Source organism: Camarhynchus parvulus, chromosome 3, assembly GCF_901933205.1.
Source record: "Camarhynchus parvulus chromosome 3, STF_HiC, whole genome shotgun sequence".
NCBI lineage: Eukaryota > Metazoa > Chordata > Aves > Passeriformes > Thraupidae > Camarhynchus > Camarhynchus parvulus.
Genome location: NC_044573.1, coordinates 51,909,944 through 51,932,433, shown reverse-complemented (window position 1 = coordinate 51,932,433; position 22,490 = coordinate 51,909,944). Strand labels below are relative to the sequence as shown.

The following is a 22,490-nucleotide window of genomic DNA, read 5'->3' as shown; positions in this document are numbered from 1 at the left end:
GCAGACACTGGTGCCAAGGTTGCCCCAGGTGGGGCAGGCACCTGCTGGGGTGCTTCAGCTGGTGGCCCCAGGGCTCTGTCCCCAGTCTGTGGCTGTGCACCAGCCTTGGCCAGTGCCCCCGCGCTGAGCTGGCCCTGTGTGACAGAAGCTGTTGTGCCGACCACCGTGAGGCTTGGAGCCTTCACACTCAGGGGGGAAATTTGGCAACATCCAGGAGTTAAGAGCACAGACACATATTCTCCTCCCATACACATTTTGTAGCAATGACTCCTATAAATGCTCAAATCCCTCACCTTTGTGGGAGCTTTGTAGGATGGAAACTGATGACAAACTTATTCTTGTTTTCAGCCCCTCAAGACTGTTCCTTCCCGCCGGTGTTCAGCACCATCACTCTTATTCAGCAAAGGTTTGAGCAAGCCATGGCTACCTTCAGCCAGGTAGGTACATTGAGTGGCTGCACAGGTGTTTGATGCCCAGGAGCAAGGTGATACACCTTGGCTTGCCCATGCATGTGTCATGGGGCTCTGCTGTCAGTGTCCTGCACTACAGGACCCCAGGCGAGTTGCAGGTGTGGGAGTGTACCTATGGTGCCTGGGGTGGCTGAGCTGGCAGAGTCCTGGCTGTAGTGGGGGCTGCTGGTGTAGATGGGATGGATGGGAGAGGTGGTGGGAACTGCACTTCCTGGTATTGCATCCAGCTGCTCTTCTCGCCCTCCCACCAGGCCTGTGCAAGCCCAGCAGGAGATAAGCCTATTCCCTCCATCTCTCCCACTCTGTGCCAAGGGTTGCCAGTGCTGGCTCCTTGTTCATATTACTGCCAGTAGCTTCTGCTAGTGCTGTTGAGAAGCCCCCATTGGCAGTTTCTCATTGGTGCATCCTGATTCTTTGTTTTCCTCCTGTTTTTCTTTCTTTTGGATAGCAAAGCCATCAAAACAGGCAGAAGAGTTGGTTGTGATAGCATTTATTGCCTCATTTCACTACGTCATGACTTACCTACACAAACCAATGGGAAAAGCCTGCTGATGTTAGTGGCAGTGCCTCCTTCCTTGATTCAACTATTTCCAATGAGCAGAACACTGTTATTTGAATTGCAGCTATTTCACCTCAATGCCCTGATTTCCCCTTGAATAAACCCAGTGCAGTTAGTCAAACAGCTCTGCTAACTGGGCATGGTGGTGTTGCAAGTGGGCTCATTATGTGTTACAAAAAAATCTTCCAGGAGAAAGGCAGAAAGGGTGCCAATATCTTGGGTTCTCATTTTTCAAAAATTCACGGCCTTGAGTGTTCCTTGCATGGGGAAGGGACAAGTTGTGCTGTGTGAGCTCTCATTAATTATTTGGCAGTTATGTCTCTGTTCAGCAAGAGCACATTTTTTTGCATTCATTTCTTGACATGAACATCAGGAGCTGTCAGACTGTGAGAACGGCTGAGTTTAACACATTTTCTTTTGCCGGAAACATTCCTGATTGAAGTCTGTGAAGTGGCTCTGTGTGACGCCTCCTGGCTTCCCATATGGCTCCATCTCAGAGCCCAGAATCATCCTACAGCCCAGGAGGACAGGAGGAACTCAAATACTGAACGAGGGCCTAGGACTCACTGCTCTGTTTTTGTTGATGCCATAATTTGGTAGGTGTTACGAGTGAAAAATACTATCACACACCCCACCCTACCCTCCTCCCCACAATAGCTACAAACTCCAGACACCTGCAGGAAAAAGGGGCTGTTAATGTCGCTGTAGGAAGGAGACAGCAGCATCCCTATGTTAGCTGGTGATAGGGGTGATCAGCTGAAGGGGCAGTTGTGCCCCTTGTCCAGCCCTGAGTTCCTCCATCCTTCAGCCTTTGGTTTTGGTTTTTGGACATCTGTCTATGAAAACAGAGTGTTCTAGGCAGGAAAGTTGTCCCAGTGCCTCATCCTCACTTCATGCTTAGTATGGGCCCTCCCTTTCATTTCTGCAGGAGGCAGCATTTACCAAGAGCTTCTGCAGGGCATTCTCAGTGGTCTAATCCACATTGTTGCTGGTGCCATCAGCTAATTTGCAGCCCATGCCAGCCCCTAATTTTGCTCCTCCAAGCAGTGGTTCAGCAGTAGCTGCCACCTCCCTCTGTTCTGAGCCTTGCCTACACATCCTTCTCCAGACAGTGTGGGCAGGAGAGCTGTGATGGTTTTCACACTCTTTGCTCCTGTGGGTGGCTGCCTGCTTAGCCTATCCCTCGAGCTGTGCTAATCCCAGTAGCCTGGACAGAGCCCCAATTTATTCATCAGCACCTGCCTCACAGCACTAATGGCCATCAAGGCCTTGAATCAGCTCATCTTACAAAATTAAGTATCATTTCTACTGAATACATTGGAGTCAATGAATACACAAAACCTCTGAGGTGCAGAAGAAAGTTGTGAAAGTCAGGTCAGACCCAGCTTCCTTTGTGCTGCACACACAGTCCCTCCCTAAGAGCTCACAGCCCGTGACCAAGCCACTGGTGGCTTCACTGTGACGTGAAGCAATGGAAAAGGCCCACAAAGCCCTGTGGAAAGTGATTTTTTGAGTGTCTGTGATCAGCACAATCTAATCAGCCTTGAAACAAAAAATGTCAATTGTGTCTCAAAAAATGCTGTCATCTTGGGCAACACTCCAGACTTGCTGTCTGCAGACATGGTTTAAAGCCCCTGCACCTAGAGAAGCATAAAAAGAAAAGCCTCTATTACACTTCACAGCAGGAAGGTGGAATTGTTACAAGTAACCCACCTTCATGAAGCTATCACCTTTTAGGATGGAGAGCAGTCACAGATGGAATATTCCCTGATTTTTTCCTGTGCAGGCAGTAAGCTATGCATATGCCATGGAGCACTTACTGGAACACTGTCCTGCGTAGCCACTATAAAGTGAGAATGAATTTCACATGGCAGCAATAGCCTTTGTGAGCTGGTTGCCAAACTCTGAACCGTCCAGTCTTGACTGTTCTCAGTCTAAATGTGATTTTTTTCTTTCCCCTTTGGAACTTCACAAACAACTAGACTGCGTTAATGCAGGTGATTGGCAGGACTGAACCTTTAGTAATTTCCAGAAAATTGATGAATTTATTCATCCTGCAGGTTCAATGGTTTAGAAACTGGTATCATCCAGCCCTCAAACCAATTTCTTATTGCAATAGCATGCAGGTTATATTCTAATCAACCAGTGCAGACCCAGACAATGCATGAGGAGTTGGCTCATGAGATAAAAGTCACTGAAGTGTTTGGTTTCTGAACCTATTGAGAAATTATCAGTAGCATTAGGAAAAGGTAACATAAGCATAATCCTGTGCTTACTTTCTGGGTATTAACCAACAGGCCGATCAGAAATGCTTTGGATTTATGTTGGAAAACTACCAATGACAAACTTCAGGCAGTATATAAGGCAAATCTTTTGCTTTAAAGGAAACAGCCTCCATAGCAAACTGAGACCCTAAAGAAACTTATTCCTTGGGATGTGTAGAGGATATTTTCTGAGAATTGATGTTTAATTTGTACCAGATATCTTGTGTACCTGTGAAGGTGAGATTGCATATTGCTCATTTGGTGCTATCTTGATTGCCCACTCCTGACAGGGAAGACATTAATTAACGTGCACCCTATTCAAATATTCATAGGGGCAGGATTCCTACCCCACAGGTTTTTCACTGAGATTTCCACTGATGTCATGTTAGAGGTATCAGTGGACACAGACTAACCCTTGCCATGACTGCAGACGCAGTTGCAGGAGCTGAGAGGAGCAGTGTACTGAAGCAGCACTTCACTGTCTTTCAGGAAAGTGAAGAAAGTCTTATCTGCAGCCCTTAGTGTGAAAACTGGGAAAGTAATTTAACTAATGACTCTCTTGATTTCCCACCTGATAATGAAGGTAGCACTGCATCTTTTTGGGGGGTTCTTCACACTGGGAGAACAAGGAGTGGGAGAGCTTGTGCTCTGTGTGGTCTTTTCTGTGTTACCCTTGCTCCTTTTCCTGCCCAGGCAGCCAGGTCTAAGCAGGGAGGCACGGCATGTGCTGAACTCCCCTTCAGAGGTTCTGGATCCTGTACCAAAACTGAAGATGTGATTCCTGTCATCATGCAACCCCATTTATTTGCCTTTTTATTCTTGCCATGGCAAACTGAGAAAGCTCAGGCAAGTGTGTGCAGAGATGCAGAGGGGGTGAGTCATGCAGAGCCTGGGGGCTGACAGCAGAGACCCTGGTGTGGAAGGCTGTGGTTAGGGGAGGTAGGAAGGTTTCTGGCTGGCCACAGAACTAAAGTGGGCAGGTGTCAATGAAGGTTACTGCAAAACACAATCTCTGAAGGTGAAATCAGTGAGGTTGCTGGTAACACCATGGAGTTTTATGGGTCAGCTTGAAGGTTCGATTTCCTTTCCATACCCTCCCACGACTCCTTGGCAGCTATACGGCTCCTGCCCTTCACTTTTGCTTTTCATTCACTTTTATTAGCTTTATTTTTCACCCTTTGTGCACTTATAGTAGCTAAATGTTTTAGCTCTCTTGTGTAACCAGCTGATAACATACTGTGAGTTTTCTTTCATAGAGTGACCAATGGGAAATTAAGGAACAAAAATGTAGTACTATCACAGGACCAGCTGAATGGAGGCATAGCAGTCAGGGTGCTGCTTTTAGGGGAAGAGTGGGCATCCACTCCCTGCTCTGGTTCAGACAACTTTCAGCATGACATTTCACCTCTGCACCACAAGTCCCCATCTGTAACACAGGGTGAATGATGCTGCCTTTCCTCATAAGGATAATGATATTGTGAGGAATGGAGAAGTTAAGAACTCAACAGAGGGATGGGGATGATTAATTTGGAGGTAGGCGTAAGACAATCAAGGACTGCAGAGACCTGAGCAAACTCAAAAGATGAGGTTTTTATCAGGGCAAGATTTGTCTTATTATTAACTCTTAGGATAACAGGGCTCTGATCCATGCAGGATCCCTCTCTTTTTATAATACAAGTAATAAGTGAAAGTACTTCATATTTATTAAGAGTAATTTCCTTGAGAAAGAGTTTTGTGAAAACAGACCTATTTATAAACACAGAATAATGTGTCCAGCTTCTCATGTGGGTTGGTTCAAAACAATTCATAGAAATTGTACTGCTGAGAAACACAGAGGCTGGTTGACATTATGATAGAATAATATATATCTGCTTTCTTTGGAAAAGTTACATTTGTGTTGAAAAAAAGTAACACTGAAAATATCACCCAAACAAAAAAGTTTCTCATTGGGAAAAATATGTCATTGTTGTTGGTAGAGATCTTTAAACTTTTTTTCTACCCATGACCTAACTTAATGTGAGCTTTAGAAACTTGGCCTGTGATTCTCCATTGTGCTTTTGATAAATTACAATTTCATGAAAGCTGCAACATAAATGTATTTAATAAACTCCAAAAACATGGGAAGTAAATATGTTTTGAAACAATATTGCCCCGACACTGGCTGATGTTGCCACAAACACATGTGTGACTCCAGGAGCAGTGCCAGTGGGCTCTGATCAGAAGAGTTCAGTGGGGTGAATTGGGAATGTGTCCCACCAGGGATCAGCCCACAGTAGGATGGCCTGCAGAGCCCATGCAGCCGTGTGACCAGAGATGTCCATAAAGGCATCCACATAGCTTTAAAAAGACTGGAGGGTCTTCAGGTATCACTGCCCAGTTCCCACTTAACACCATTCCCTGTCTGGGGGTTACAAACAGCAGCAAAGGCTGCTGGGCGCTGTAGTACCAGCTCTGTTATTTCTGTATTACAGTGCTGCATGATGGGGCTTGAAATAAGCTGGAGACTTCCCACTGGAGATAAACTTGGGAGAACTCGCTCTGTTTCACCTGCAGATTGGTGGGAGCAGAGTGCTCATGAGGTGGCCAGTGAGAAGCCACACCCAGGACTGGGCAGCAGCTGCTGCCCTCACAGATGCTGACCTGAACAGCTCCTCCATGCAGGGCAGAATCTGTACTTCCACCAACACATCTTGTTAAAAACAGTAAAACTTTTATTATGTGTCCAAGCCTCAGTCATAACCAGCTCATCTCTAAACAGCTAATAATTTCATTTTACTTCTAAATGAAACTCTGAGGTTTTCATGACCTTTCTGCACACACAGAGCTATTCCTATCGACATGCCACAAGGAACATGCAGCAGCATGTGCAATGTTGCCTAGGACTTAGCTGAGTCCATCAGCACTGCAGCCCTCTGGACAAACTCCATAAATGGCCAGTGGTGCTCATGGGATGCTAGTAGAATACAGGGTTCTTCATTACAATTAAAAAAAATTGCACCTAGAGATGACCTCAGAGGTATGGGGGCTTTCAGTGCTGTGACCCTGTTAAAAACTGCGTCTGAGCAGAGAGCCTTAAACCGAAAGACGCACTGAGGGAAATCGGGAGCATCACGTTGCGAGATAATGAGCACCCATGACAGCTAACATCCTGTGTGCTGCTGGAAAGGAAACACACTGTGGGTGTCCCCAGGCTGACACTCATGCCTGCCATCTCCCCCTGCTGCTGCTGCAGGCTGGGCAGCACAGCCAGCAGTGTGCCAGACACACAGACCACTGGCACCATGGGCACTCCAGAGCCTCCATCCAGGACCCTCCCATCCTCTGCAGAATGAGGCAGCCCCAAAGGTCTCCTGGGGCTCACCAGGGCACCTGCTCTGTTAGCAAACATGTTGTTGTCAAGGACTTTCCCCCATCACTCAAACAGGATTGTCCTTCTCAGAAATTGCTCAGGGGTTCCTAGCACAGCACAGCTCGGTCCAGGCCAGCCAACCCTTGCCAGCAGCATCTTGACACCATCTGGAAACTGGCACAAGCTGGACAGCCCCAGCAGGCAGCTTGGATAAGGTCTCCTTTGCTTGGCAGGATGATAGCCTTGGACAGCAAAAATGTGGACTGCCCCATGCCAGGTCACCACAGAACCAGGCCAGTATTGCCATGGTCAGTGTTTAGCATCTCCCCAGTCACCAGGTGAGGACACTGTGAAGAACCACCCTCTGCCCTGAGCCCAGGGTATGGGCAGGGCCCAGCTGTGCCAGCAGTGCAGCCCTGGTCTCTTTAGCTCCCTTCTCCACTTCAAGCCATGAAAGGACATTGCAAATCTGCATAGATCCGCTCCAGTGCCCCAAGCTGACCTAGGTGGGATTCCAAGCTAAAGCCAAAACAAAGCCAGACTAAATGTTTCAGGCTTAGGAAAACCTGGAATTTTCCTTTTCCACATTACTTCCAGTCCCACATGATTTCCTGCATGCCCAGAAACAATTCACTTTGTTGTCCTCCTCAGCATCCTCCCAGGGAGGAATACTGAGATTTATGGGTGAATGAAAAGCAGATGAGAGCTGAGTCCTGTTGTTCTTCAATGCAAAGGCACTTGGCGTGTCTTTGTGCAGCCTACTTATGACAGTGTCAGTGGGCACCTTTGAGGTCAGGAAAGACAATGGGCTGCAGGGCCATCTCAATGCTGTGAGAAGCACCAGGGCTGAACTGAGCTACATGACACTCATCCTTCCCTTGCTCAGGTGTGTCTGAAGCAGTGCCCATTCCCTGACAGGGAGTCTTTGGTGTTTATTGAAGCTAGGAGAGCTAGGCAAGTCTCATGTCATCAGGTGAGGTGTCTCCAGGTTTGTTTGGAGATCAACTTCGAATTGTGCCATGATGTCACCAGAAAGAGTGGAACCAGAGGGTTTCCTCCCACTCTCTGCCTGTGGTCTCACATTTGGCAGGGTTTTTAAGTTCAGTCACACAGTTATGCAGTACCTCTACTGCCAGGCAATCTCCTGCTAACCAGGCCCAGGAATACTTAGCTCCCAGGTTTGCCCACACATGGGTGCCTGTAGCCTCACATGGCTGTGAGGGACCCAGAAGGGCTCTGTCCTTAAGACAGCCAAGGTCAAAATGCGTGAACATGCTCAGACAGCTCTTACTGGATGACACTTGCTACTCCCACTCTTTCTCCTTTCTACACATCACCTCCCACAAGCAGCACCTTTCCTTTCAGTCTCCACAAAATTGGTTAATAGTTAAATGTCAACCAAAGCAGCAAAACCTTTGCAGTTCTTGGCACTCCTGAGCTCCCTGCTAGCACTCAGCTGGCACAGCAAGCAAGGGCAGGAGAGGAAGCAGTGTGTGTGTGGGTGCGCTCTTGTTGCACGAGAGAAGGGGATTAGTGGAGCATCATCTGTGTTTTTCATTCCACACGTCACCATGTCACCTGCCCTGCAGGGGAAGAGGGAGCTAGGCAGGCAACAGGCAGATGAAACCAGCTGGCTGCTGAAGGAGAACCTTCTTACGCCTTGGAGGTGTGCTTCACACTGTGTCTCACTCTGATTCTGCTCTCTTTGAGGTCCCTGGAGATTTGAGTGTTACCTGGTATGGGAACCAGGTGTAAATGAGATAGAAAATACATCTGCACTTCTTAACCCTGCATGAGAGAGGGCGGAGTGGAAGGCACAAGATCCTCAGTTGGTCTCAGCCCAGTTCACTTGAGGATTTGCAGCCATGGAGGAGCCCGCAGCTTGCAGAGGTGAATGTTCTTTCTTCCACTCCTGCAAGTGCAGGTGTCTGTAGGCCACCCAAGCCAATGGAGGGCCCTGGTATACTGCAGACAGGACCAGGTGTTTGGGTTTTATGTGGCAACACAGACCTGTTAGAGTCTCAAACCCCATCCTCTTCTCCTCTCTCATCCCAGGCAGCAGTCACTTCCTATTGTCCCCTACTGGAAAACTAAGTGGCAGGCCTCCAGCCTACAATTAGACCTTTTAAAATCCAGGCACTGAAGGGACCAGGGCTGGGGTGCAGTCACAGGAGTTCTACTGCTCCACATATATTGGTGGATTAATAAGAAGAGACATGGGCATGGAAATTAATGAATCCCATAAAGGTGTGACCTGAGGAAATGCTGCTGGTTTTGGCACATGAAAAAAATAGCAGTTGCTTAGATTTCAAGCATCCAGTGAAAAGCGAGTGACTTGAGGAGCTCCCAGGGGAGGATAAAGTATGACTTGATGCTTCCCATGCAACACTCATACATCAGTGGGTGGACTATTTAATTTTAAATCTGTCACAGCCATAAAAGCAACATTCCACTTACTTTAATGTCAAAATGGAGGCTGAGTTGCCCACCTCTGGCTAGGAGGAGGAATTTGAACCAAACTCATTGCATCTATTTCCTAGCAAACAGTATAATTTCCTAGTAAACAGTATAAACAGAATATATATATAAATACATGTAGTCAACTATTGTATTTCTGAAGCCAAGCCTCTTGTACTGTCTGATCCCACAGAACTCATCCAGGAGGATGCCTTAATCCTGTCCTCACTGTGCACCCACTGTGTGCAAGCCCTTAAAAATGTTCTTGGTCAAAAGGATGTCTACTCTGTGAGTCAATCTCTACACTCTGTATCTGTATACAGGAGTTTTATCAACATTATTCTGCTAGGGTATGAATTTGGGTTTCCTTGAGACTGCAGGTATAAAGTTTTGGAGAATCCTGGCATCCCCAGAGTCATGGGAAAGATGTCACCACCTCTCCTGCAGCCAAAGGTCCACAGCACCTCTGGACAGACCTGTCCACCAGTGTTGGCATGGCCCATGGCACCTGGCCTCAGCTCTCCTAAGGAATAGCAGAGCTCTTTTATCCTCTGGGTGTCCATGGTCCATATCTTGCTTTAATTAAGGTGGATGATGGAAACTGGAACAGGTAACTTGTTTCAAAGCATCTTTCAGATATTTATTACTCAGACAACCACTTTTAATGAAGCTTTTATTTACTCAAAGCTTGATGTGGCCTTTGGGTATATACAAAGCAATTAACAGAAATAAGAAGATTAATTTTAAATTAGAAAACTGTTTGAAACAGTGGGACTGAAGGATGTCTGACATATTGGTGTCTGAGTTTTTTAAACCATTTGAAAACTTGATGAAACTGTAGAAAGATCCCTTAAAAACTGCGGAAGAGTTTGAGAAAGCCACGCAGAATGAATCTGAAGGATATTAGCCTAGGTAACATGTAAAAAGAAGATCAGAAGATGATTTGGGTTTGTGTGGGAGTGTTATTGTAGGGGAAACAACTGCAAGATGGGGCTCTTGGAAGTAGGTGAAATTGGTATTAGGAGAAGAGGTAGCTGTGCAAACTGGGAAAAATAAAAGGTGAAAATAACCATGCTGTCAATTAGCCATTGGGGAAGTTTCAATCAGAGTAAATCACACATTGCTGGCTGGGTTCACTCCAACACTAACCAGATGAAATTCCAGTGTGGACATGCAGCCAGACTAGATGATTTAATGGACTATCTCCTGGCTTTGTGGATGAACCTATGTGTTCATGTTACCTGTTTTCCTAAGGAGAAAAGAAGAATGTGTTTCTTCTGATAGACATTTCCTCATCCTGCAGTCCTCACCTAAGCATAGTTTTCACCATCCTCTTCAAAGTGTTTTTCTGTAAGGCCCAGGCCAGATCTCACCCTTGGCCCTTCTTCCAACTCAGAACATGACTCTGATGTGTCACTTCCAGAGCTTCATTGCAAAAATCAAGGCCTGGTTTCAGGATGGCAAAAGAATAAGCATCTAAAGGGACAAAACCTATCCAAGATGCATCTAGAGAGACAATTCCTCAGTTTCTTAGGCAAGCAGGAATATTTAACTACAGCCAGCCAGCCAGCCAGCCAGCCAGGTTTTCCACAGTTGTAAGTTTTGACCCATGGTGACCCTGGATCACAGCTTCCCAGAAACCCAGCAATGAGAAACTATCTCCCCTTTGCTAATATCAGTAACTCTACTGATGATGTCTCATAAATATAAAATAAAATAGATTTTCTTAGATCTTATATTTTCTTTTCTTCATATACCTAAAAATAATTCCGGAAACCCCCCATTTAAAGTGTTTTTTGGGAAATAACAAAAAACCCCAAGACACCTTGTAGTCAGTTATAAACAGACAATGGGAAAATCCTACACTTGACTAATTGTAGTACTGTGGCTAGGCTTTGTGTTTGGGGATTTCTCAAAGTTTAACTTCTGCACGAGTGAGCTCAGAGCCAAACTGAAAGTGAAAGTCGGTCTCTGCTTGGAGTCGTGCTGAGCCAACCACCGGTGAGCTGGGTAAATTTGCAACTCTGCTTCTGACCCATGCCAAGCCAATCAAACAAGTATTTTTGGAGCTGGCTGGAAGAAGAAACTTGAAAGGAGCTTGATTTCTTAAGAACAGCTGCTCAAAATCTTATTTTTGGCAGGCTGCTGGGAACTTTGGTCCTGAAATTGGAAGAAGTGTAAGAAGTTGTCTCACATTTTGAATAGCTGGTGTTCAGCTGAAGAAATGCTATTTTTTCAGTGAAAGAATTTTATGTTCAGTTAAACTTTTCATAATGCAGAAGTCATTTTTAAAACAGTTTCAATCTTCCCTTCATTTTGTGGGGGAAAACCTATTTTTCCTCAGCAAATGTACCACTTTGGCCCTGCTGGAGGCTCACATACGGATAGGTCTCTGGGGGAGCAGCACAGTCAAGCGGCTGCAGCTTTGTCCTCAGCACCTGGCTCATCAACCTGGACCTGCTAATGGGCATGTCACTGCCCCCAGGGGATCTGCCCACATCCTAACTTCAGAGAGCCTGCTTAGGGCACAACTCTCCAGGCTGTTATGCTTAGGTTATAAAAACATTTCCCAGGGAACTGGTAGCAGGTTCTTCGTTTGAAAAGCTGGGAACCTTCTCCTTGCACAGACCCCAGGTACCTGCTGTGCCAGGCAGAACCTGGTCCCTGTGTCACCTGGGGTGCTCTGATTTGGCTGAGCCCAGGCCCTGTGCTATAATAAGCAAGGTCAATAATAATCATGCTGATGGTGAGATCAACAACAGCAGAGTCAATCAAGCATGCCCACCCTCACACCATAAACCCAGCCTTTCCATGTATACATAACATACTGACACAGTAACTCTTCCTTATCAAAACAGTCCACTGACTCTTTGTAGAATCATAGATTCACGGAGGTTGGAAAACACCTCTAAGATCATTGAGTCCAACCCTTATCCTGATACTGCCAAGCCCACCACAAAACCATGTCCCCAAGTGCCCCATCTACACATCTTTTAATTACCTCCAGGGATGGGGACTGCACCACCTCCCTGGGCAGCCTGTTCCAGTGCTTGACAACTTTTCAATGAATCTAGCACTTAAGCATTCATCAATCAGTTTCAAATCAGCCATCTGATGTTTCTAGATATACATGAAGGGCACAAGCTTTCACTTCAGAAGAGCAACTTGCATAAAATCTGTGCTCACCTTGAGGAAATCATTGATATCCACTGCTCTTCCCCACTGCAGTTCAGCCATGGGCAGCTTTCCTCCTTCTCCAGCTCTACTTTTCTGGTTCAATTTCTCCACTTAGATCCTGGTAATACAGTCTCTGGTTCAGATGCCATCTGATGAGCAGATCCTTTGAAACAAATGGAAATGAGAGAGCCATTATCTCTCTTTAATTTGAAGAAACTGAAATATAATCATTCAGGAAGACACTGAAGGCAGAAAGGGAATTTCCTTGGGCAGTCTTAGTGTGAGGGGGGCTGCTAGCATAACTCTAGGGAAGTCCACAGCACATAAAAGATTAAGTTCAACATTTAAATGCATTTCATCTGCTTCACATATCATAAATGTTTCTCTAGCCCATTTGCTGGGTAAAGTGCTAATTTCAGGGTCCCAGCTCTTGGTTTGGTTTTTTTTGTAAGCTTCACAGGAAAGAGAAAAATGGAGGAGACCTGGCACCCTGAGGGGAACAATGGTTTTAAAGTTCTTTATCCTCGAAAAAAAAAAAAAGCATCAGGAATCTAGGACATGGTAGACCATTATTCAGAAAATGCTGCCACTGTAAACAGGATGCATTGCAATCTAGTGTGTAAATCAATCTGACTAGTGACTCTTAGCAAAGCTTTTGCCCAGTGGACCAGGACATCTCCTTTGTAGCAACAGAAGGAAAGGTTTTCTGTACCCTAGCAGGCACAGAATATGTTATGAAGTACGATGTTCCTGGCACCTGCTGTTTGTTTTTTTTGTCAGGTTTTGGGGTTATTTTGTTTTTTCCTCTAACTGTTCTGCCGGCATGCATCTAAACTCTGTGTAGCTCATACATGTAATAAAGATGATGGCATCCTCCTGCCCAGGTAATCGTGCTGCATATTTAGAAAAGCACCACTACAAATCAGACTTATTTTCCTTTTCCTGTCAGTATTGGAGAAAGGGACCTTGATCATTCTCCAGCACCCAAAGAATTTGGTTTGGTTCTTAGAAAGACGCTTTCCTTGGCTAAAATTGTCAGCCTAAGCTCTAAATTCTTGGGGAAGAAAATACACCATCTTTTCTGAAAGACTTGCTGCTACAGTGTTAAACTGCAAAGACCCCTGAACACCCTTTCTCTTCTCACAGGCAAAACATCCAGCCCACCTACAGGTCCGTCAGGCCACTGCACTTCACTGACTTTTTACTTTCCTCCTACATTCTAACAAGTTGGTACTGCTTTGTAAAGCCCACACTCGTTAAATTAGTCAGAGGATGAACTAACTTATCAGTCTGAAGGGCTGAGAAATAGCAAAGGCTGCACCTACTGATTCAGCCTCAATTGCAGTATTTGTCATACTAATGGACAAAGAGCATCTTCTGCTTCCCATCAATGCTATTCACGTCTGCTGAGAAGTGACTTATCAGAGAGAAATGACTGAAAAAGAACAGAAAGGCATAAATGCATTCTTATTAATTTCTTCTTAAAGCCAGTTCAGATGTAGTTTTTAATTTCCATTGTTTAGAGTAATTAAAAAGTTTCACTAACTGTTCACTTTTTGTATTACTGTATCAGATGCACTTCCCATGAGAAATTTCTCTAGAAGGGACCCAAAGGCAGAATTCCTAAAATCAATTTGCAATGCCACTTTTGTGATACCTTGGTATAGGTCTGTGTTTTGGTTTGTTGTTGGTTTTTTGTTTGTTTGTTTTTGGTTTTTGGTTTTTTGTTTGTTTGTTTCGTGGGTTTTTTGGTTTTTTTTTTTTTTTTTTTTTTGTTTGTTTATTTGTGGTTTTTTTGTTTGTTTGTTTTCTGAGAAGCACAAGAGAGAGCAGCAGTCTTTCCTAGTTCTTTGGAGTTTGTTTGGTGGTGGGGTTTTTTTTCCATTTATTTTTTTCCTGATAGGGTTACTGGAAATTGGAAATCTTGTCTTTATTTTTCTTGGCTGCTTCTCAGGTGGCTGACGAAAGTGAATGGCAACCCAGCTGACACTCAAAAAAGAAAGGCTGTGCCTTTAATGGAAATTTGTTAGCAGACAGCACAAAAAAATACCATTTAAAGGTGCCTTTGAGGAAGAAATAGAGTAATTAAACAAAGAATTTTGAGTGTAGGCTCATTCAAGCATTTTTCATCTTGCTTTTGTTGCATGAAAAGACTAATGCAATAAAAGAACACATTAAATCACTTAGTGAATGTCCCCATTTTTTAACATAACTGTATGCTGCTTTGCAGAGAACAACCAAGGTAAGGATCTTTCTGGATATGGCAGAGAGAACAGAGTGCTGTGAAAAGTAGAGGCTCTGGCACAAAAAGGTTCTTCTCCCTTCAAGGGTAGCAAGCTCATAGTCCCACTGCCAAGACATAATGCAAAAGGGCAGCATATGTGGGACAGCTTGCATGGATTAAACAGAAGTTTGTAAAGTGATTCTACTTCGGAGAGTAGAAGGTGCCCAGAAGAATGCTCCAACTCCCTACCAGCAATCTTTCCTTTGAACTCTCTGCTCTTCTGCTCACAGGGACAGAAGGTGATGTATTGGTAAAACTGGAATTGTTACCAGGGTACTATTATTCAAACTTTTTATAGGAAAACCGTCTTTAATTAAATGAGAAACTAAATCAGCCTACTCCTATATGCTTTTCTCAAGAGTATATAAAATTAATAAACTAGAGACTTGGAAGAAAAACCTTCTTATAAAGGTATGAGATCTGCAACTATTTCTGAAAAAAGTAGCATCATTTTCCATTAGAGATAGAAATCTGGATTAGGTGGTTCAGGAGAATGATCCAGCCTGCTAATTTCCTACATTCTTATGTTTTTATGTACACTAGTTTTCTCCAACAGAATGGCCCAAGCTGAAAACTCAACTGTGTTCAAGGCTTCTATGAGCCGCTGAATATTTGGGTGTGGAGGTTTGCTGTGGTCATCAGTAGGGGCTTACCACCACCACACATCTTCACAGGTCTTGGTTTCAATCACAACTACAAGCAGAAGTTCCAAAATAACCCATGAAAGGAAGTTCCCCAAGTTGTTTTTAAAATCAGGAAGTAGAAGGATACTACTAAAGCCTCCAGAGCTAATACAAATGCTAGTCTCATTCACAGGGTATGCCATTCTTAATGAATGCTTCTGTAACTCTGACTTTTTGGGCTTCCCCATCCTTGAGTATATTTTAAAGACAATGTAAGGAGACTGTGTTTAGCTGTTCAGAAAACCACAGCCCTGGATCAGAGGACCAGACTGCAATGAAGAAGCTTCAGATTAGGATTGCCTGGGGATTTGCTCTGTAGACACCTCAATACAGTCAGCATAGAGAAAGGACAGGGTAGTCCCCTTAAACAGACACTGTATGGCTCAGAACTATTATTGATGCGAATTATAAGTGTAGTCTGCAAATCTGCCCAGGATGTCCCTATTTTTTTCCCCCAAGTAGAAATGACAGAATCATGTAAGTACACTAACGCTGCCTATCTGTGTATATGGATGTCTGCAATTGTTGGGATTGATCCTGTTAGTTTTTTCCTCACACAGTGCACTTTTATCAGGAAATAAAAGTAATAATACTCAGAGAGACTCTGGCCAGCCTCCTCAAAATGCAGGTTTTCTTGGTCAGTTTGGGATAATTTAGAATACCATCAGCTCAGAGTAGTGGCCAGGAGGTTGTCTGTTGCTGTTGCTGTGCATCCAGTGTTGTCTTATAGCCATGGAAGACCTTCCTAAGGCTGGGAGCACTGTCTGCACTTCCCAGCACAGAGTACACATGCTGATGGCAGCTGGTGTCTTGAGAACCAGCTAGAGCTCCCTGACGCTCCCTGACTTTCCACCTTGCCCTGAGGTTTGGGGGTCTGGCTTCAACATCTTCTAGGTTAGAAAACATTTGCAAAAGGTTAAGTTTCCTACTCTAAAAAGAAGACTTGTTTGTTTGATCACTTTTGCTCTGCCTCTGATGATGCCTCATACTGCAAAGAAAAGAAGAATCATGGAGAGGTCTGTGAGCTGGCTAACAGTGGTTCTGGGGACCAGTCAGGATCTGGGGAGATCTGGAGAAGAGTGAAGCTACCTCAGGTCATGTCTTTCTCACCTTGCCTTGCAAAACCCATACTCTCCACCTGTCTTTCGTCCTGGAAGTGGGGAGGGTGGCAGAGGTCCTGCTGTTCTAACATTGCAATCAAATGAGGCTCTCATCTGATGGGACACTGAGGCACCTGAGGAACATGGCCAGACACAGAATGTGCCCCAGTGACTTGGACTGATAAATGACGTTCAGCATATTTAAAGTGCAACCTAGATAAGCGTCAGTGTTATGTCACAGACGAGTTACTTGTATTTATGCTGATGGATACAGGTGTTAGTGTGTGTGTATGTGTGTGTGAGTGTGTGTGTGTGCGCGTGCGTGTGTGTTTTTGAGTTTCTGAAGGTCTACAAAGGAAGTCATGTGTGAGAGGTTGAAATCCCCCAAGAGAAAAATGTGAAAAAAAAAAAAAAGCTTGAATTCACCCACAGGTGGTATTGACAAATAACTGTTTCCCAGGGGTCCAAGAGAATTTTTGCCTTGTTTTGAGCTGACTGAAGGCTAGTTAGTGAGGCATGATTGTGACAACCATTCTTCTCTGTGTTACCAAATAATCTGAAACCTTTCTCTGACTTTTTCAAGTGTATTGTGGTTTGTAATCACAAACCTAAGTCAGTCAGCTGCTGTGAGGCTGATAGAAGCAATGGTTATCTCAGCACTGGGGAAAGACCCAGTGAGGCAATGATGACCAGCATGTCCCAGAAAACAGAGAATTCTGGTCATGGGAATGATCAGTTCAGCAAATTTCTCAAACAACAAAATGCATACAGTTGCTTTCAAGAGAAAAACCCAAGTCAGGCTTGACTGGCAACAAAGTCAAGAGCTCATTAAATAGAAGTTGAGTGTATCTGAGTTGTAGAAACCTTTCATGCTTGCATCTGAGTTGTAGAAAACTTTCATGCTTGCACAAGGCACTGAGTGTTGAGGCAAGAGACCGACTAGCTGACACAGATCTTATGATGCTGTCTGTCACGTGAACCAGGTTTGCAGAGAAAATCCCTCTGATGTGCCTTTGAGACAGTTACTCAGCCGATCAGCCGCCATAGCCCTGGTGGAAGGCTTTCTATGGCCCTCACTTTGTATCATTCTGAATGCTTAAACCTTTGCTCTCAGAAGTCCCTAGCAGCCTTAATGAGACAAATGGGCAAAAACCCCAGTCTCAGCAAGGTGAACCTGGGCAAACTCTTACCTTTCTGTACTCTCTTGTAGATTGTTGCAAGTCTAAAAGTTACTACAACTGGTCAGATTAAAGGGACTGTTTTGTCCCTGCTTCCTTGTTAGTTCATTGCATGGAAGCAGACCCCACTTTGTAGTTTTATCAGCCTCCCACACACAAACCTCTCAGAACCTGCCAGTTCCTCTCTGAGGAGGAGGATGATGTGAAGAAATGTCACCAGCGATTACTTTTTGAGTGCACAGTGGGCTGGAACATCCTCTCACTGGCACCTGCTATTATGTAACCTTCACAGGAGGCCCTTGCTGACATGTGCAGTCCCATCTGCTGATCTGCCTCTGCTCTCACTCCTCTTTTGCCTGCTTTCTGCTTGGTCTGGAGGCATAAACCCAGCTCTTGTCCTGGGAGAGTTTTGCACCCTGTGCCCTGGGCAAAGCTGAGGATCTGGACCCAGCTTAGGGCATCTCCAATGGCAATGGCTATTACGAAACCATCAAGAGAATGAGACATGGGAATCCCAGTCTTCTTCTGTCATAAGGGAGGCATGAGAATGGTATGGACTCATGCTGCTGAAGGGAACCTAGGCAGGTAAATGAGATGCACTTCAGGGCACAAAAGAGCAGAGTGAGAGCTTCTGCTGGGAAGAAGTGTCTAACAGCAAGGTACTACTGCTGAGTACTGTGAGCAGTATGGGTGGAAGGAAAACGGTGGTGTTATTTCCTAATTGTCTTTGACAACATTTGGTACTTTCTACCTCCCCATAAGCTTAGTGGGCTTGAAGAAAATAATGCAAGGGTATTTGTATCACTGCCTTCAGGCCCCTTCTACAGAGAGCTGCAGTCAGCAGGTACCTCAAAGGTTTGTTACTGTCTGCTCTTCAATTGAAGTGTAACCATTCCTGGAGGTGTTGAGAGAAGTGTGAGCATACATGCATTCTCCCATAGGATAGCTGGTTAGTAGGATTCAGGTTAGCCAGCATTAATGGGGTGAGGCTCAGTGACAGCTGGGGAGTCTGTAGTACAAAATCAGCCATGATGTGTGCAAGTGCCACTACCCATAACAAGATGATCCACTAGGATGGCTTCTTGGTTTTCTCTACCCTTCTGTTATTGTTGTGTATTATATGGGAAGATCCCAACACCTCTTGAATTCCTGCAAGATCTTAATGGGATTTGTATTTTACACTTTGCAGTTTAACACTGCTCATGAACGAAAATTATACCTTCCTCATTTTCCTGGGGTCATGTGTATCCTTTTTTTAATGCAAGGTTTGTGGAGAAGGAATGGTTCCTGCCTGTGCACAAGATTATTAGCATGCCAAAGTCCTGTTAAATGCTTATACACATGGTACCATGGTGAGGATGTGCCAAAGGATATCAGTGATTCAGTGCCCACTTACAGTAAAGGATACTGCACTAAAGGAACAACTCACTGTGGCCCCATAAGTTATTCCAAGGCAGAGTTCATTCAGAACAGTTCCTCTAGGGACACAATGAAATCTCTTCATTCATAAGATTTTGGCTGGAACTAGATCTTTGAATCATGCTCATTTTTTTAGAGACGAGTCATTGACTGAAAGCATTATTTAGAGCAATTCATCTCTGAATCCCAGCTTTGCGATGCTTTTGTGCCATATTTCTGTGACAACTCAAATCAAAACCTAGATGCTGAGCCACATCCCTTTTCTCTCTGTGTCCCCAGACCTAGAATTCCAGGCAAGCACCCTGATACTAAATCCATCCTCTGTATTATCTGGTACAGTCTAGGTCATGGTTACATGTTTTTACCATCTATTTTCTATAGAGATGATTTGGGGGCTGCATCAGGTAGACTCCCTGTACCTTTCACTGGTACTGAAAATAAAAATAATCAAATGGAAAGCACTGCCTAAATGCAGGTTAGTTTTATCTCAGCCATGCTTAATGCATAGTAGTCATGAAGAGCAAACTGCAAGGAGTAATACCTCAGGCTGCTGGAGCCTGCCTGACCTCTCCCTGACACTAGCCTCATCCAAAATTTGCCAAGGCAGTTAGATTCTCAGGTCCCTTTTTAATTCAGGGTGAATGGGTGATTAAAAAGGCAATAGGTCCCTAAGTGTCTTTGAGGATCTGGTCTTTGGCTCCACTTCCTTACCAGAACCCCCAATGGTAACTCCCCAGCACAAGGATTCCCACAGCCACCAAGGCCAGCTCCAGCCCGCTCCCACTGAGATGGTGCAGAAGCTGGGGCAAAGGAGATAAAATCCCACCAGTGGGCACGTTTCCATACCCTCTTCTCTTCCAAGGAACAGGTACTAGGATGATACCCATACCATACAAAGCAGAGTGCCCAGACATGTATCATTGTGAAACCCCCATTCTGTGGTTCCTAATGGAAATTCCCCATTTTGAGAAGTTTTACTAAAAATAATAGACTATTTCATGACAGCAGGCTTTTATAAGTGCTCTCTCATATAGCCACAATCCAAAACCAGAGGCCTGGGATTTTTCCCCATTTTCTGTGGAAACTTATCCCTGTTTAATTTTGAACACCACCTAAAGAGAATGGTGGTATTTTATACCTGGGATGCCTGGAGAGCCAGGCTGTAGGAATGGGGCCCTATTTGGTTATTCCTACATGAGTACAGAAGCAGACACACAAACCACTGTGAGAGAAGGCAGTTTTGGCGGGAAAATTCATTCTGCAAGACTGGTGGTATCTTGCATATTGAGAAAAAGAGAACAAACAAAAACTGAATTTTGAGGAACTAAAACTTGGATCTGCTAAGCAACTGTAAAGAATAAAAAAGAGAAGGAAGAGAAGAGAACAACCAGTGTCTGACTGTAATTTCCTTTTAATGAATTATCTCTGTATAAGAAATTAGGCAACTACTTTCAAGCTGGTGAAACTTTTTGAATTTTTCTTTTTCAGTAAGTACAACATCAGCATTTAGAAACTAAACTAGAAAATACAGGCATGGGTTTTTTTCTTATTTTCATTAAAATCATCTTATCTACACAGAACACTGGCCAAACCACATCCAAATTTCACTAAGAAAAAATACTGGTTGACCAAAGAGAGGGTATTGTTCCCATTTGTTATTGGATTCTTCCCCTGCTCTTAAAAATAAGCAATATGTGGGGTATAAAATGAGCCTTGTCTCTCGATCAGGTACTCCAGTGTATTGAAAATGAAAGAGCAGAATTTCAAGCTGTGAAATGATACATTAGCCCAAATGCAATGATTTTCATTGGTTCATGATAAGAGTAGAGGAAAGGGACAAATCTACTAATTATAAGGATAAAGCAGTGATTTCTGCCTTGGTACCAAAAGTATTTAGTTCATCCTCCAGCCCAGCACATTCAGCTAAGCACTTGTCTGTGCACTTTTCAGCAAAGTGATGAACTGAATCAAATACTTTGGCATATGGAACGTCTCAACACTCACAGAGATAGTGTCACAGTAGTGGAAAAGAGTGTTCACTGGCTTGTCATTGGGATACAGAGCACGTAGTCAAGCTCTATACATACATCTATCCAGTCACTGTCCCAGTGATTTTTTGAAGATTAAATATGAAGTTTATGGAATTTGCAGCTACCTCTTACCTTCAGCACTTCTTCTATGTTGAATATATAAGGCAAGGACCTTCTTATGGGCTTGAAGATACAAAGTAGTTGCAATTACTTCAGTGCCATGCAGCTCTTTCCAAGCTTGTATTGAAGGAAGCAACTCCTCAAAGAGCATGCAGACATCAGGTGACACCATTTCCACTATCAGGCTGATGATGAAAGCATAGCCTCTGCTGTGACCATGTTGGAGCCCCCACGTCAGAGCCCTTGCCAGAGGCCAGGCAAGAGAGGGGAGTTCATGCTCAGAATATTTCTAATTACACAATCTAGATTAAATGGATGGTTCAGTCACCATACTGAATGTTTATTTCATTGGCACATGATAATATGTTGTCACATTTTCATATATTATCCTACCATAAGCTTCATGCTTAAAATAAATGTGTATGTGACATGGCCAGAAGGTGACTGCTACATTCTGATGTGGCAAGTAGAACTGCAAAGACCTTGGAGGGACAAGCTTTTGTCCCAACAAATAGTGCCCAGACAAAAACGTATTTTTCTCATGGGTGATGCACTTCAAAACATGCTTTTATTTGTCAAAGGTTTGCCAGGAGGGCAAAAATTAAGGTCTTCTCTTTGCTGTGTAGAGCAAAGGAGACAGGAGAGGGAATAACTGCTGAACTATTTACAGGCTTCTCCTGTATGTACCAGTTTTCACCAAAAGATATCAAAGCACTTTATGCAGTGCAGTGACCTTTTATTTTCAGCCCATTATTAATAAGAAACTGAGGCAGAAGGAAAGCAGGCTACCTTTCAGATGTTGCATGGAAAATCAAAGGGCAAACTGAAGCATCTCCCAGAGTTCACCCACAAAATCCCAACACAAAAATGCAATATCTGTCTTTGGTTAGTCTGAAAATTCCCTAATAGGGGGATAACTATGTTGTAGCTTGTTTACATTTAGGGGTTGATTACTGAGTGCTGAGTAAGCATGTTCCATTGTTAAAATAATGACTTTTTCCATGCTTGTGACGTTCATTAGGACTGTTCCTTTAAGGCCAGAATGAAAATATTATCTGCATTGTTTATTCATGTCAGTCTCACAGTTATGACAGGTTTATGTTGCAGCACACTCTCATCCAAAGAAAACTGTGGGAATATTTGGTTCTGGAAGCAAATAGAACCAGGGAGGAGGAACAACCACTGGAACATAAGAAAGGCCTTGCAAACTCCTCTTCCAGAAATGCAGCTCTCCTAAAACAGCCCAGACAGGTGTCAATTACTATGATATGTTGTATCTTCAAACATTGTTTTGCTGAGTATAGCACTGGAGGTGTTAATGTAATGATTCCAAGAGGTTAAATTTGAAAGATAAACTCTAGAGATTTTTGTATAATGCAATGATAGCCGCTTTGCCCTGC

The 22,490-nt window shown here is 44.1% G+C and overlaps 1 protein-coding gene across 5 annotated transcripts in view; it reads left to right on the top strand.

Moving 5' to 3' along the window:
• The window catches only part of TAGAP (T cell activation RhoGTPase activating protein), a 45,733-nt gene that overhangs the window by 7,402 nt on the left and 15,841 nt on the right, over positions 1 to 22,490 (top strand). For all 5 annotated transcript variants that reach the window (XM_030945517.1, XM_030945516.1, XM_030945515.1 and 2 more), the window contains exon 2: positions 349 to 437. Coding sequence is in view for 2 of the 5 variants with exons in the window: in XM_030945514.1 (XP_030801374.1) it covers positions 349 to 437 (89 nt within the window). In the remaining 3 variants the exon portion in view is untranslated. The remainder of the gene's footprint in view (positions 1 to 348; positions 438 to 22,490) is intronic.